General features: G+C 38.9%; 1 protein-coding gene across 1 annotated transcript in view; it reads left to right on the top strand.

Annotated features, from left to right (window-relative positions):
- ENPP1 (ectonucleotide pyrophosphatase/phosphodiesterase 1) overlaps positions 1 to 13,121 on the top strand; it is a 53,345-nt gene that overhangs the window by 11,272 nt on the left and 28,952 nt on the right. The window contains exons 2-5 of the mRNA XM_066179166.1: positions 4,915 to 4,987; positions 6,442 to 6,558; positions 9,442 to 9,567; positions 9,739 to 9,799. Coding sequence (XP_066035263.1) covers positions 4,915 to 4,987; positions 6,442 to 6,558; positions 9,442 to 9,567; positions 9,739 to 9,799 — 377 coding nt within the window. The remainder of the gene's footprint in view (positions 1 to 4,914; positions 4,988 to 6,441; positions 6,559 to 9,441; positions 9,568 to 9,738; positions 9,800 to 13,121) is intronic.

Here is a 13,121-nt window from a genome sequence, read left to right as displayed (position 1 = left end):
AAATTCATTATTTATTATTGTGTTCTTTACACTTTTGCAGGTGAAATTCTTTCTCAAAGATATTTTAGTGTTAAGGTTCAGGTCAGTAATCATCTATTCTAGGTGCATGAAACAGTGAAAACAGCATGCCTTTCACAGATCCCAGTGGTTTTGGAAAATTCCATGGGTTTGCTTAATACTGGCATTACAGACCCTGTCTAGACATCCTCCCTTCATGGATACATATGACACAACTGTGAGAACCAATCGTGGAGATGAGAATGGAAAAACATTATTTTGCATGGTTTCCTTGATAATTGCATAGTTCTTAATGGATGTGTCTTAAACCTTGAAGTGACAAGTTTTGTTGGCCATGGAATGCCAGGGATGAATGAAGGGAGATGGAAAGCAGCTGGGTACATGGCAGGCAAAGAGCGAGGAAGATCAACACAGAAATGAATGTAATTCAGAATGATAATTCCTTAAAGAAGTATCAGTGTGTTCTTTGCCAAAGAAAATACAGAATAGAGGAGGGGAAGAGGGAGAGGTGGACAGAGCTAGGGAAGACTGAAGAGAAAGGGACTGTAGTATTAACTGTGTAAAGGAGGACTAAAATATGATAGGAAAGGTGGCAGTAGCTAAGGCCAATGAGAGATTTCTTTGTGTGTCAGTAAGACCTGTACAGCTGAGGAGTCTTTCTGGGATGAGGTGTGTGCAGCCTGTGCACTTGCTGACTCCAGCCCTTCCAGCAGCTCCCCAAAATCACTGCTGAGAAATTCTCTTCAGCTGCAGCTCTAGAGATGAGTGAGGGAAATGACTCTCTTCTCTAACCATGCTATCATATTTCCATTTACCCAGCTCAAAATAAAAGGCTTTTGAAATAAAAGGCTTTTGAAATGTTCTCGGGATTGCAGTTTTCCAGATTTTCAACCACCTATTCCCAACCATTATAATTGTTTGCAAAGCAAAGCTTTTATTGCTTCCTCCCACGTAAAGGAAGCAATGATGGGACAGAGATTCATCCCTAGATGACAATGTTTTTGTGATTCCAAAACAAACTTTCTAAAAATTATTTTTAAACCAGAAAAGGATGCAGTTTCTTCTCTGCAGTTGTTACTGTGTTGTTTTTAAAACCTTTTCTCAGATGCTATATTAGAACTGAATCTGACAGTTTGTGCTAGCAGCCTCATAAGATACAGATAATAAAAAGTTAATTTTCTACTTTTGTGTATTACAAGGCCAGGTTCTTTAATTTTACTTGTCTTTCTACTAAATGCTGGGTTCTCATATTCTTTCTTAATGGCACCTTTTTCTCAATTCTTGCTTTCTCTTTTGAGTGGAAGAATATGGGTGAGAGAGAATAGGTGAAATTTCTTCCTATTGTTTAAAAAGGCAGATGAAGCCTTCAAGGCAGGCGTTGTGTTGACAGTGTGGTAATAGCTAGAGATTTGAATTTGCTGCTTGCTGCAGGATGCTAAACAAGGTCCTTGTTAGTAAACAAGAATGCATGCAGCTGCTTGTCTTTCTATGGATTAAAAAAATATATCATCTTTATGTAGCAGGCTGCAGCATCCCCAACCTGCCCTACCTGTATGTAAAACAGGTAATATTAGTAACCTACTTGCTATGGGGAGGTTTCTTATAAAATCACAGAATTGTTTGGGTTGGAAAGGACCTTAAACATCATCTAGTTCTTACCCCCCTGCCATGGACGGGGACACCTTCCACTGGGGTTGCTCACAGCTCTGTCCAACTTGGTCTGGAACACTTCCAAGGATGGGGAATCCACAGCTTCTCTGTGGATTGCAACAGAGATATGTTGCAATATAAAAAGAAGCAAAGTAAACTAGTTCATCTTTAGGGTGCTGCAGTGAGGTCTTTAAAAATAGTTTGGATATTCTTCATCATCTACAGAGTTGATAATCTCAGGCTTTCCACTGACAATAGGCCAGCTACTGGTATAACACCTCTTTCTGTGCCTAGTCAGGACTGCTTCTGCTGGCCAGTATTAGCTGCTCCTTGTTGTTCCAGCAGAACATTTTGCCATTTGTGTGGATAATATCCATGTGACTGAAGTCATTCAGGCTCAAGATAAAGCTTCAATTCAAAGCCTTAAACACTAAGCTGCAATTGCGTGGTGTTCCACTGGATTAGATTTGGCTGTCCCAGAACGTTGTCAAATGCTTAATGTGTAAACTTGCTGTTTTTGTAAAACTTCTTTATTAAATATTAAAGAAGAAAAGAAAACAAAAAGGAGGTGGAAGCTTTAGTGTTTTGCAGCAAAATATTTTTAAGACAAATTTAAGCTAGTGGGACTAAGGTGAAGAAAAAAAAAGGATTTAATGTAGTGAGTCGAGAGTTTCAAGATCTTAATTTATAGTTGCATTTAGTATTGCATTTTATAATATTTTGTACCCAAAAAGTACTAATGTGCCTCAGTGAACATAATCCTTTTGTTTTTGCTTATTGGAATTATGTTCATAGAAGCGTAAAATTGAGAACCTGGAATTCAATACAAAACTCTGATTTTGTTACATTTGGTGCCAAAATCACAGAAATGGTTTGTGAGAATTTAAGCAAAGTATTATCAGTTTTTTGTTGAGAAGTATTATAATGCTGTCGTTTTGCAGTGGGTTTTATGTAGATTTTTTTTTGCATTAATTTGGTGTAATGATTAAATTCCTGCATTACCTACACTGAAGCTCCATAAGGGAATATTAACAGTCCATTTAGTGGCACTGGAATGTGTTTTCTTTACAGGGATGCCTTAGGTGGCATAAGTCCCATAGGTCTAGGTAGCTACTTGAAGATACGGGAATAAAGCTGTTACAAACAGAGTAGTTGTGGGTTTTGCTTGTTTTAAAGCATGTTTGCATTTACATCTAATGGGACATTCTACTCCTTGATCTTAGTAGCAGGGATGGGTGGGAGCAGAGAAGCAATAAATCTTCACCCTGAAATAAAATTTTATAAAATTTTAATGAAAATAGGAGCAATAACAGTAATAATAATGTTAAAAGGAAAATAACAAGTCTTGCTCTCTCCACTGATTTTGCTGGGCTTTGACATCTTGAAGTGTGACCTACCTCCCTGTGCACCTGCTCTTATCTAGGTGATATTTTATATGAGGGATTTCAAAGGTCCAGAACAATTTACATTGAAGATGACATTGTTGATACTGGTGAAACAGAAAGTGTTGGTGCTGTGCATGTTAGCATTCTGATTAAAAAAAAAAAAGAAAAACAGAAAAAAAAGAAGAAAAGAGCAAAGCTCTGTACTTATGTTAATTCTTGAGAGGTGGTTTTAATAGATACTTGCATCTTTCTGTGAGTTTTTTCATATCCAGGTGAATAGATGATGCTAGATATTTTCCCCTTCAGTCTTGTATTATTTTCCTTCTTTCCCTGTCAATTCAAAGACTGAAATTGAACTGAGAAAGTGCTTATTTCTTTGCTATACATGGTGTTGAATGAAATTCTTTTGACTTGCCTGGTTCAAAATTCTAAGCCACAGCTTCATCACGTCCAGTCTATTGTTAAATTTTTAAATGAATGGTATGTTTGTAATATTTTTTATATTTATTAATTTAGTTTTTGATAATTTTTGGTTAAATTCAGAGTAATATCTGAATTCCAATGCTACATATTCTAGAAATTGCTTTGGTACTGTCTTTACTAAATGCTTAGTGAACAAAATTGCATAGTAAACTGTAGAGTTGTTAAAAACAACACAAATAGTTTTTAGTTATTGAAGTTTAGTTATGGTATTTAAAAAGAATAAACTTGAGAAATAATTAGGTGCATTTTAAAATGGAAGGAATTTTTTCCATAACACAATATGATTCAGGCATCCTACTCAAGGCTGACTCAGCAGATTTTGTTGATGGGAAAGGGGGAAAAAAAGGGACAGAATTGTGTAGCTACGTATGTGAAGTTATTGAAGTTTTGCTTCAATGCGATTTTTCCGCAGAAAACAGTGACTGGAAAGGTGGTATGTATCCATTTTCCCTACCCAGAACTCCCCAAATTCTTTTTTACGAGAAAGTGCAATAATGTAGACTATCTTCTGTTTTAGGACTTCTGGCAAAGTACTTTATTACCTTCTACACTTAAATAGAGTAGTTGTTGTAGCTGCATTGTTGGCTTCTCTTTAATTACTGTCGAAGCACTGATAATATGTATACTTTTTCTAAAAAGTTTTTGGGATAAGTCCCATACTTAATGAGGTTAAAAGAAATCTGTCTCTGCATTTGAGTAGTCATTAAATCCCTCTGTAACATGCTGGACAAGGATAATACAGTGCTTGTTCAGTAACTTCAGTGCTTCCAGAATCCAAAATGAGCACATCCATAGTTTCTGGTCAGTGCAAGACACTGTGGTTCAGTCTTGATGTGACATCCCACAGTTGCTTACCATGGTGTGGACCCAGATCTAGTATGAACTGGATACTAGGAAGTGGGAGAAGGTTTTCCTGCCTAAGAAAATTATAGGTATCACTTAAGGGCTATGTCTTGTGTTTATAGTCTGTGGTTAATGGCAAAACTTCTCCTTCTTAGAACAACATACGAGGAAGGAAGGAATGGAGTAAAAAAAAAAATCTATAAAATGTGTAAAGAATAGAAATATATCATCATGAAAGAATGTTATAAAAGAAATCAAGAAAGACATGATGATACATGTCTATGCTAAAGGACTTGAAAAGAAATGATATGCATAGGCCTAGTTGTGACAAAGGTGTTCATACACTGCTAATTGATTGCAAACAACATAACTACTTGTGGAAGGGAAAACTGTTGGTGGAAACAGTGAAATCAGCCTCCAAATCAACATGTTTATGAATTTCCGTACAGATGTATAACATTACAGAGAAAATGAGTGCTTTCAAAACTATTTGGTGGTAATTTAATATTACTTTCTTTTCCTTCCTGTCCCACAGGTACTCTGTGTCTGCATGTTAACGACAATCCTAGGATGCATATTTGGCCTGAAGCCTAGCTGTTCAAAAGATGGTAAATAACATGTCTTTTATTTCGTAATATTGCTAAACAATTCCTTTTTCTTTTTGTGAATTAATTTTCGTATTATCAGAATGCCCCCTTCTTGCTGCAGGAGGAGGATTACATGCATTGCTTGAAGCAGTATCAGAAAGAGGGGAATAAAAATACCAGGAAATAAACCTCAGGTGTACTCAATAATTGTGTGTACTCACTTGAGAAGTAAATTGATCCTGGTACTCAGTGTCTAATCTGGCAGCTTCCATGTTTCCCAGCTGTCACTGTGGTGATGTCACATGGCTGGCTTTTTTCAGTTTACCATTAAAAAAATTGAAACAACAGAACACAACAACTTCTATTTCATGTTGTCCTGGAACATTTGTTTTTTCATCTTTTCCACTCAGTTATGGAGGGAAAAAAAAAAGATATTTTTTTTACTGGTTAGAATTGTAGCCTGAAAACATTCCTGGTGGAATTCCTCTGTCTGTTTTCTGTCCTGAAAAATATGTGGTTTTTTCAAGGATGAAGTTTCTTCAGGTAGAAGGTTACGAAATACTTTCTTTTTTAAAGAAATTAGTCTTCACTTTGGGAACAACTATGAAGAATAATTTCAAAGCTGAACATAAAATGATTTTTAACAGAAGATCTGTTTATAAAATTTCTGTTATAGTATATATAGGTTTAATATACCTATAATATATGTAGGTTTCTTCTAATTTTATTATAGCTCTGCAGTATTGGTTGATTAATATCTCATTTTCCTAATACCACGCACCTCAAGATTCTTCAGAAGGGGAGCCAAATGATGGAGGACTTCCCCTCACTCCATTCTGGTGATTGCTCAGGATTAGACAGTGTGACCAAATTCTTAAGTTTTGTTAATCCTTCACATCGCCAGTTTCTGGTGTGTGTTGTTTGCTTTTTTTTTTTTTTTTTAATGTGTGTGTTTTTGGGTTTTTTTTTAATGGTTATTTCCCTGCCCTCAGCAACCCCAACTTAGTGGAAGAATGCTATGTCTTTTTTCATATTTAAATTGAACAAAAAATAAACCGGTGAGCAGTATACCTAAGTTGTGTCTCTTGTGTGTGCCTTGGAACAGCCTTCCTTACATCTTGGGATCTTTGGTATTCTGAGTGATTGTACTCACATCTTCCTGTGACACAGAAGGACAAGGACAGTCACAACTAGCTTTTATTTCACTGGTTTCTGCCAATACTGAAACACCATGTTCCTGCTAAAAGTGAACAGAACCCTTTGTTTAATAAATGAAAAAATAATTTTGTTCAGTAAGGGGAAATAAGCATTTGGTTGGATCAAGACTTTCTTCTGGCTGTCACTGGTTTTGCAGCCATCCGGTAAGCTGTGAAATGGCCAACTGTGTCATTTCACATGCTGACTGTATTGGTTTCTTTGGCACGCTGACTGATTTGGGCTCAGCCACTGACATCTAACACTATCCAATATTACAGTGAAAACCTGCAAAGGTCGTTGCTTTGAAAGGACCTTTGGAAGCTGCCGTTGTGATAAAGATTGTGTCAAGCTTGGAAACTGCTGCTTAGATTACCAGGAAACATGTATACAACCAGGTAAGGATGGAAAAAAGCTGAGGGAGCAATCTCTCCTGTTCTTTGACAAGGAACAGCTCAGTGTATGTGAGTACTGCTGTGGTCAGGACTTATTTCACATGGATGGTGAGTGCAAAGCAGGGCTACTGAACAGCAGAGTGGTTCTGATGCCCCTCATCTCCCCTTTTTTATGCTCTCTGTGTCACATTCCTGGATGCAGTTGCAGTGGTGATGGTGGTACTGGGAACCCCTGTGGAAACACCAGGGCTCTGGTACAGCTGGTGTTTCACACAAAAAAAAGCTTGTGTTTTACCCAGCTGGACGACTTAGGAGCTGACAGAGCTGGTAGGCTGGCTTTCCCATAGCTCTTCTGTGAGGAGAGAGGCTGCAACAGACTGTGCTGCTGCCCTCCCCCTTTGAAGGAGGATGAACAATGGCATCTTGAGATCTTAGCCAGCTTTTTGTTTGCTGGTGGTGAGACAACAGCGGCCCGCATTGTTCCTGGCATCAGGGATGACTCCTACGTTCTTGGGCAAGCCTGGAATAGAAGTGCATTCTGCATATTGCGTTTGTCTGTCATTGCCTGAGTGAAAAAGGGGAAGGACAGAGCAACTCTGTGAGAGCTGCCCTCTCTCCTTACCCAGCTGCTCAGGCCCTCAGCCTTGCTACTCCCCAGCCTGAGTGTGAAGCAAGGGTCATGATCATGAATCCAGGCAGGATGACAAAATAGATTGCACTGGGGAAGGATTGCGAAATGAGAAGCAGCTGCCGTGATTTGCCAGAAGGCAAAGGTCAAATAGACAAACATGAAAAATACCTTGGAGAAATTTTACAGGGAAAGATGTTAGAGTGTGTAGAACACCAAGGACAGCACTTGACTATTTCCTCTTCTTTGGTTTTGCCTTTATGCTTCATAAGCAGCATTCCTTTCAGATAACTTTTTTCTTCTTACTCTTCTTTACATAAATTTGATTAATTTCTGGGTGAGACCACGCTGATACATTTAAAATTCCAATGTGGACTTTGAAAAACAAATAATTAAACTGACCTCAGATCCCTGCTTCAATTGACTGCTTTTGAAAGGACAAGTTGCAGATATATAGTTGATATATCCAGGTACATAGTCACATAGGTTTTACTCTGTCTGTTTTATTACATCACTCCCCCTGAGTGACAAAGGTTCTTTAAAAACAAACCAGAGACTCGGTCTTAGCACTAGGAATGTGAATTAATTAATTGGTGGTGATTTTTTTTTTTTTAAATCAGCCCTAACATCAGTGGAGAATCAAATTCTAATTTCCCAATAGTATCATTTAACTAGAACCATAATAGATTCTTCTCTCTCTCATGAAAGTAAAGATCTATTTGATATTAGTGGAATTACTGAAGTACAGTAACCTGAAAGTGAGATTAACCTCCTGACAATGCTTTTAGGGATTTCTAATTGCTAATCATGTATGAAAATCGAGTGTCCTTTCCTCAAACATTTAGATTTGGCTTCCATGTCTCTGTTAAGATCTTCACTTAAGTATTCACTCAGCTGGTAAATTCACTGGTGTTTATCCTCACTGAATGTAAATGATCTATTTGTGTTTTATGACTGATAACAAATCATAGAATCACAGAATATGTTGAGTTGGAAGTGACCCATCAGGATCATGAAGTCTAACTCCTGGCCCTGCACAAGACATGCCAGGAGTCACACCATGTGCCAGAGAGCGTTGTCCAAATGCTTTTTGAACTCTGTCAGGCTTGGTGCTGTCACCACTTCCCTGAGGAGCCTTTTCCAGTGCCCAGCTGTCTTCTGGGGGAAAAATGTTTTCCTGATACTTAACCTAAAGCTCACCTGGCTCAGCTTCACGCTTTTTCCTTGAGCCCTGTCACTGGCCAGGAGAGTGAAGAGATTGGTGCCTGCCCCTCTGTTTCCCCTCATGAGAATATTGAAGATTTTTATGGGACTTTTCCTCCATCTCCTCGCTGAACAGACCAAGTGACCTCAGCTGCTCCTCATAAAGTTTCCCCTCCAGACCCTTCACCATCCTCATGGCCTTCCTTTGGGCACTCTTTAATATTTTAATGCCTTTCTTGTATTATGGCACCCAAAACTGCCCCCAGCACTCGAGGTGAGGCTGTCCCAGCTCAAAGCAGAGCAGGAAAATCCCCTCCCTTGCCTGGCTGTGATGCTGTGCCTGATTCTCCTCAGGACATGGGTGGCCCTCCTGTCTGCTAGGGCACTGCAGGCTTATATTCAACCAGGACATCCAGGTCTTCAAATGATACAATGTACTGGAATATGCCATTCAGGCAAATCAGCATTGCTGTCTAACAAGATCAGCAGTGGAGCTGAAGTCAGTAGGTCTTCCTGTGAGCTTATGTCTTAAATAGTGGCAGTGATGCCTATGCCTAAGAGGTGCTGAAAGAGGCTGGAGTGCCTGACGATGACTGGTAAAATCCACTGTGACCTCAAATGCAAGTCAGAATAAATTAATGCTGCTCAGTGTTTTCTAGGCACTCCAAATTCAGACTCAGTTTTTTTTTTCTGGGGGAGTTTTTGGGGAACTTTTTATAGTATGAGTTTATCAGATTAAACTGACAAAAATTAACGTATTTCAGGAGATCTGTAAAATGGATTCTTTCTGATCTGTGATATTTATACCCATATGCTGCATGATTGTATTCAGATGACTGGGCTCTTGGATATTTAGTCATGGGTGTTTCTATTTCCTGAAGTGCCAAAGTTTGTGATACTATGTGTGTATGAGATAACTCATTATCTCTATTACACCTGAGGACTATTTCTCAGCTAGTAGAGATTTGAGACTGAACCTATCACTTGCTTTATTACTACTGGACTTACAGCAGTATTAATCATTGTGCTGTCCTTCTCTCTCACCTGTTTTTTAGCCCACATATGGACCTGCAATAAATTCAGGTGTGGAGAAAAGAGGCGACCAGAATATCGTTGCTCCTGTTCAGATGATTGTGTGGAAAACAAAGATTGCTGTGTCAATTATCAAGCTGTTTGTAAAGGTAAATATCATCAACAAATTACTTCCATCTTTCATATGTACCCATATTTGTATAAGAGGAGTAAGAACATAATATGACTTTAAAAGCATTCAGTAAAATGAAGAAAAAAACTTGCACCTATCAGTAAGAATGTACTGTCTTAAAAAATAAATTGCACTCATTTGTTTTAAGGAGAGGCAAGCTGGGTTGAAGAAGAATGTGAGGACATTACTGAACCTCAGTGTCCGAAAGGGTGAGGAAATCATGTTTGCATAGCTCTGCTCTTTGCTTGTGTTTCATTTTTGAGATTGTTTTCCCTGCTGTGTCTTCCTGGGACCTGCTTGCCTTTTACACACACAGTGAAAGCAGCTGCCAGAGATGAACACCTGTTCAGTCAGCATTTGGTGGTGCTTACTAACAGATCAGGTTGTTCTATCTCAGCACTTGCTTGACTTGCAAGATACGCCTGTTCCTCAACCCTGTTGTGTCTCATAGATGTGCGTGCCCTGGGAAGCTCTGCCTGGTTGCCAGCCATATTATTGACCTATGTGTGCTACAATACCCACCATTCCAAATGTTTTGGGACCCATCCAGCAATCTTAGACTCCTAAGACTGTCTCCCTCCCCTGACTCTTTAAAAGATCTTTCCAATAGCTTGCATTTTCTAGCCTCAGGACTGCAAATTGTGGGCAGATCTCTGTTCCAGCTTCACCAGCAGTGGGACAACCAAGCTGTCTGAAGTACTTTCTTTAAAAGGTGTAAAGTGCCATGGGATCCTTGTGTTCTCTGGCTCAGCTCCACATTGGGCCTGCTCCTGCAAGTTATGTATACACTGTGTGAGGAATGACTCATGTGGTTTATGGCATCAGCACTCAGGCTTGAATAGTACAGTAAAGCTCCCAGCCAGGAAAAAAAAAGCTTGTATTACTTTAACTGTTTTTGCTGTGGGATCTTCTAACTAAATTTATAGTTAAAGTTGACTGTAAACTATGATTGTATGTCTAAGCTATCAATACAAGTGACTTAAATTCATGATTTATGTTCCAGTAGTTAATACTTGCTAGACATGTTATAGGACATGTTTTAGGATAACTATATTCTTGTCTGACGAGTATCAAAAAATACAGGCCTATTTTATTTGGATTTTGAAATTATAGTGTGAAGGGATATTTCTAGTAAAGTAAAACCATTTTATTTTGTTCTTATGTTGTTACTTTTTGACTTGATGTATTTAAATCATGCTATATTTATTCACTGGAGTTACAATACTTTCAAACAAAATCCATTTCCTTTTGAAATATTTTCTACCAGTTGAGTACCCTTCATTCTGATTCAGAGCACTGACAGATGCTGACATGTCAGAACCTTCATCAGGACAGAAACTGTAGCCTCTGTCCGGCTTGTAGTCCAAGTCCCCAGTAGTCCCCTATGTAGGAAGGTGGTAGCCAGGTGGTTCTTGAGGTTTTTGTCCTTAACTTTTTTTCTGAGTTCAGGAGCCATTTGGGATTTCATGCTAGGAACTGAGTCTAGGGTGCTGATTTCTCTAATGCAAGATTAGGAAGTGTTGCCCCCAAGAGTTTGGTAAACAAACAAGAGTCTTGTGCAGATCCACAGTCAAAGTTACTGATGCAAATGTCATAGGGCAACTCCTGTTGGTTAACTTGTTTGTAGGGTTTTTTGTTTGTTTTTCTTCTGTTCAGCTCATGAAAGGGATACGTAGTTACTCCTCTAAAATTGTTTTAATCCTGGTAAACCCCAAAATGTTGCAATAAAACCCAGCCCAGGAAAGAATGATGTGTGGTCAAAGTTGAATCAAACAGTGTTGACTGAAGGCTCATCTTGGACTATTAACACACAAGCCTCTCCCAAAAGTAACAACTGTGTAAACAATACACTTCTTCCTATGCTGTGTGGTAGGCAGGAGTGCAGGTGAATTTAGTTGCAGCACTCATTTTGAGGCTTCAGGATATCAGTTCTGATTCCGTGCATATTAATACAGCATATGTTGTGGGTCCAGTTTGCTGGTTTTATTCTATTTTAGTTTTAGCTGGGTTTTAGCTGTTCCTGTGGTGCAGAGTAGACGAAACACAACACAACGTTCAATGAGGTGCTTAATCTGAGAAGTGCCACTGATTTCAGTGAGACTGATCAACAGCTTAAAATTAAGCACACGAGTAAGTCTTTCCAAAACTGGGTTCTATGTTGTTTAATAGGCGTATAAAGTTAATAGGCTGTAAAATCTCAGGAGTAATCTAGTCCTTCCCACTATTCTAGGAGTGAAATAATACTCAGGCAATTCAAACCTACTCAAGCAGTTTATCCCAGTACTTATGTAGATGGCTTTACTGATGACTTTTTGCTGTCTTTTTGTCCTCGTCTTTTTCTGTACTTCAGGCCTATTACTATTTGTTCTATTTTCATTGAGCTGTAAGAGCATCTGATGACTTTCCTCTTTGCTGATCTCTCTTTATATCTGGAGATTGCTCTTATGCCTTCTGTTCAGGCTTTCTGTACGTTTAGTGGAAAAGAAAGCTTTTCTTCCTGTGCTTTATGGCTGTGTGTAGGCAGTAGTATATGAGTGTGTGTGGGATAGGAAGCTTTCTGTGTATTACATTAAGCTGTTGAAGGGAACTTTCTTTTCCTTCCTCTTTTGTTTTCATTCTCTTCAAATTATGGTCTAGCCTGCCTGCAGTGAGGGAGGTCAACTTGGCAGTGTGTTCCATGGTTCTGGCCTCTTGATCATCTAGACTGGTGAACCTCCTAGACCACAGCACGCCTGTGTTGCCTGCATAATGTCTCCATAGAAGCCAGTTTATAGGATGGGATAATTGCTACTGCATTTCCTTCAGTTTGGAGTCAGGATGTGACTGTGGCATACCTATTTATACAAGAGCTGTGAAGCACGCTTGTCTCACTGTTTGGACACAGCCAGCGTGAATCACCAACAGGACCAAAACTTGAGCCTCCCAGGCTTGCTTGCTTATGACAGCCCCTTCATGAAGTAGCAAGTGCAGTCTTGACTACTGACTGGAAAAATGTGTAGAAGTGGCTGATATACCTCAGAATGGAGCTTGAGTCAGTTTGTCTGGGCATTTTACTGGAGCTTTTCCAAAGAGAGTGCATTTTATTATGGTCTGTCATGCTTTGCTTCCCTGAGCACCAGGGCAGATTACTAAATATATGAGTTCTGGCATGCGTAGAGTATACAAGAAGTGAAATGGGCAATTGCCCTCGTTGTGGCAATGGCCTATTTTGCCAAGTTTAATTTTACATGTGTGAAGGGGTCAGTAGCTAGATTTGCAGACAACCAAAACATGTACTTAACAGTTGGTTTACTTGTAAATGCCAAACCAGAAACGGTTGCGTAAAGTCCCTTTCTGAGTGGTTGTTTTAAGTTTGGTGGGGTTTTCTGGTTTTGGTTTGGTTCTTTTTTTCTTTTTTTTTTTTTTGAAGTTAGATTTGTTGGTAAGTAATATTGAACAGCCTCAAAGTTCATGTTTTATCACACAGAACTTTGCAGTGAAGATTTTTAGACCTCTGCATTGAAGCGAATCAATTTATTGAGTAGGGGCATG

This window comes from Chamaea fasciata, unplaced genomic scaffold, assembly GCF_029207755.1.
Source record: "Chamaea fasciata isolate MVZ Bird 193981 ecotype frontalis unplaced genomic scaffold, bChaFas1.0.hap1 SCAF_3, whole genome shotgun sequence".
Taxonomy (NCBI): domain Eukaryota; kingdom Metazoa; phylum Chordata; class Aves; order Passeriformes; family Sylviidae; genus Chamaea; species Chamaea fasciata.
The sequence above is the reverse complement of the archived record's forward strand: the minus strand, read 5'-3'. Positions and strand labels throughout refer to the sequence as shown.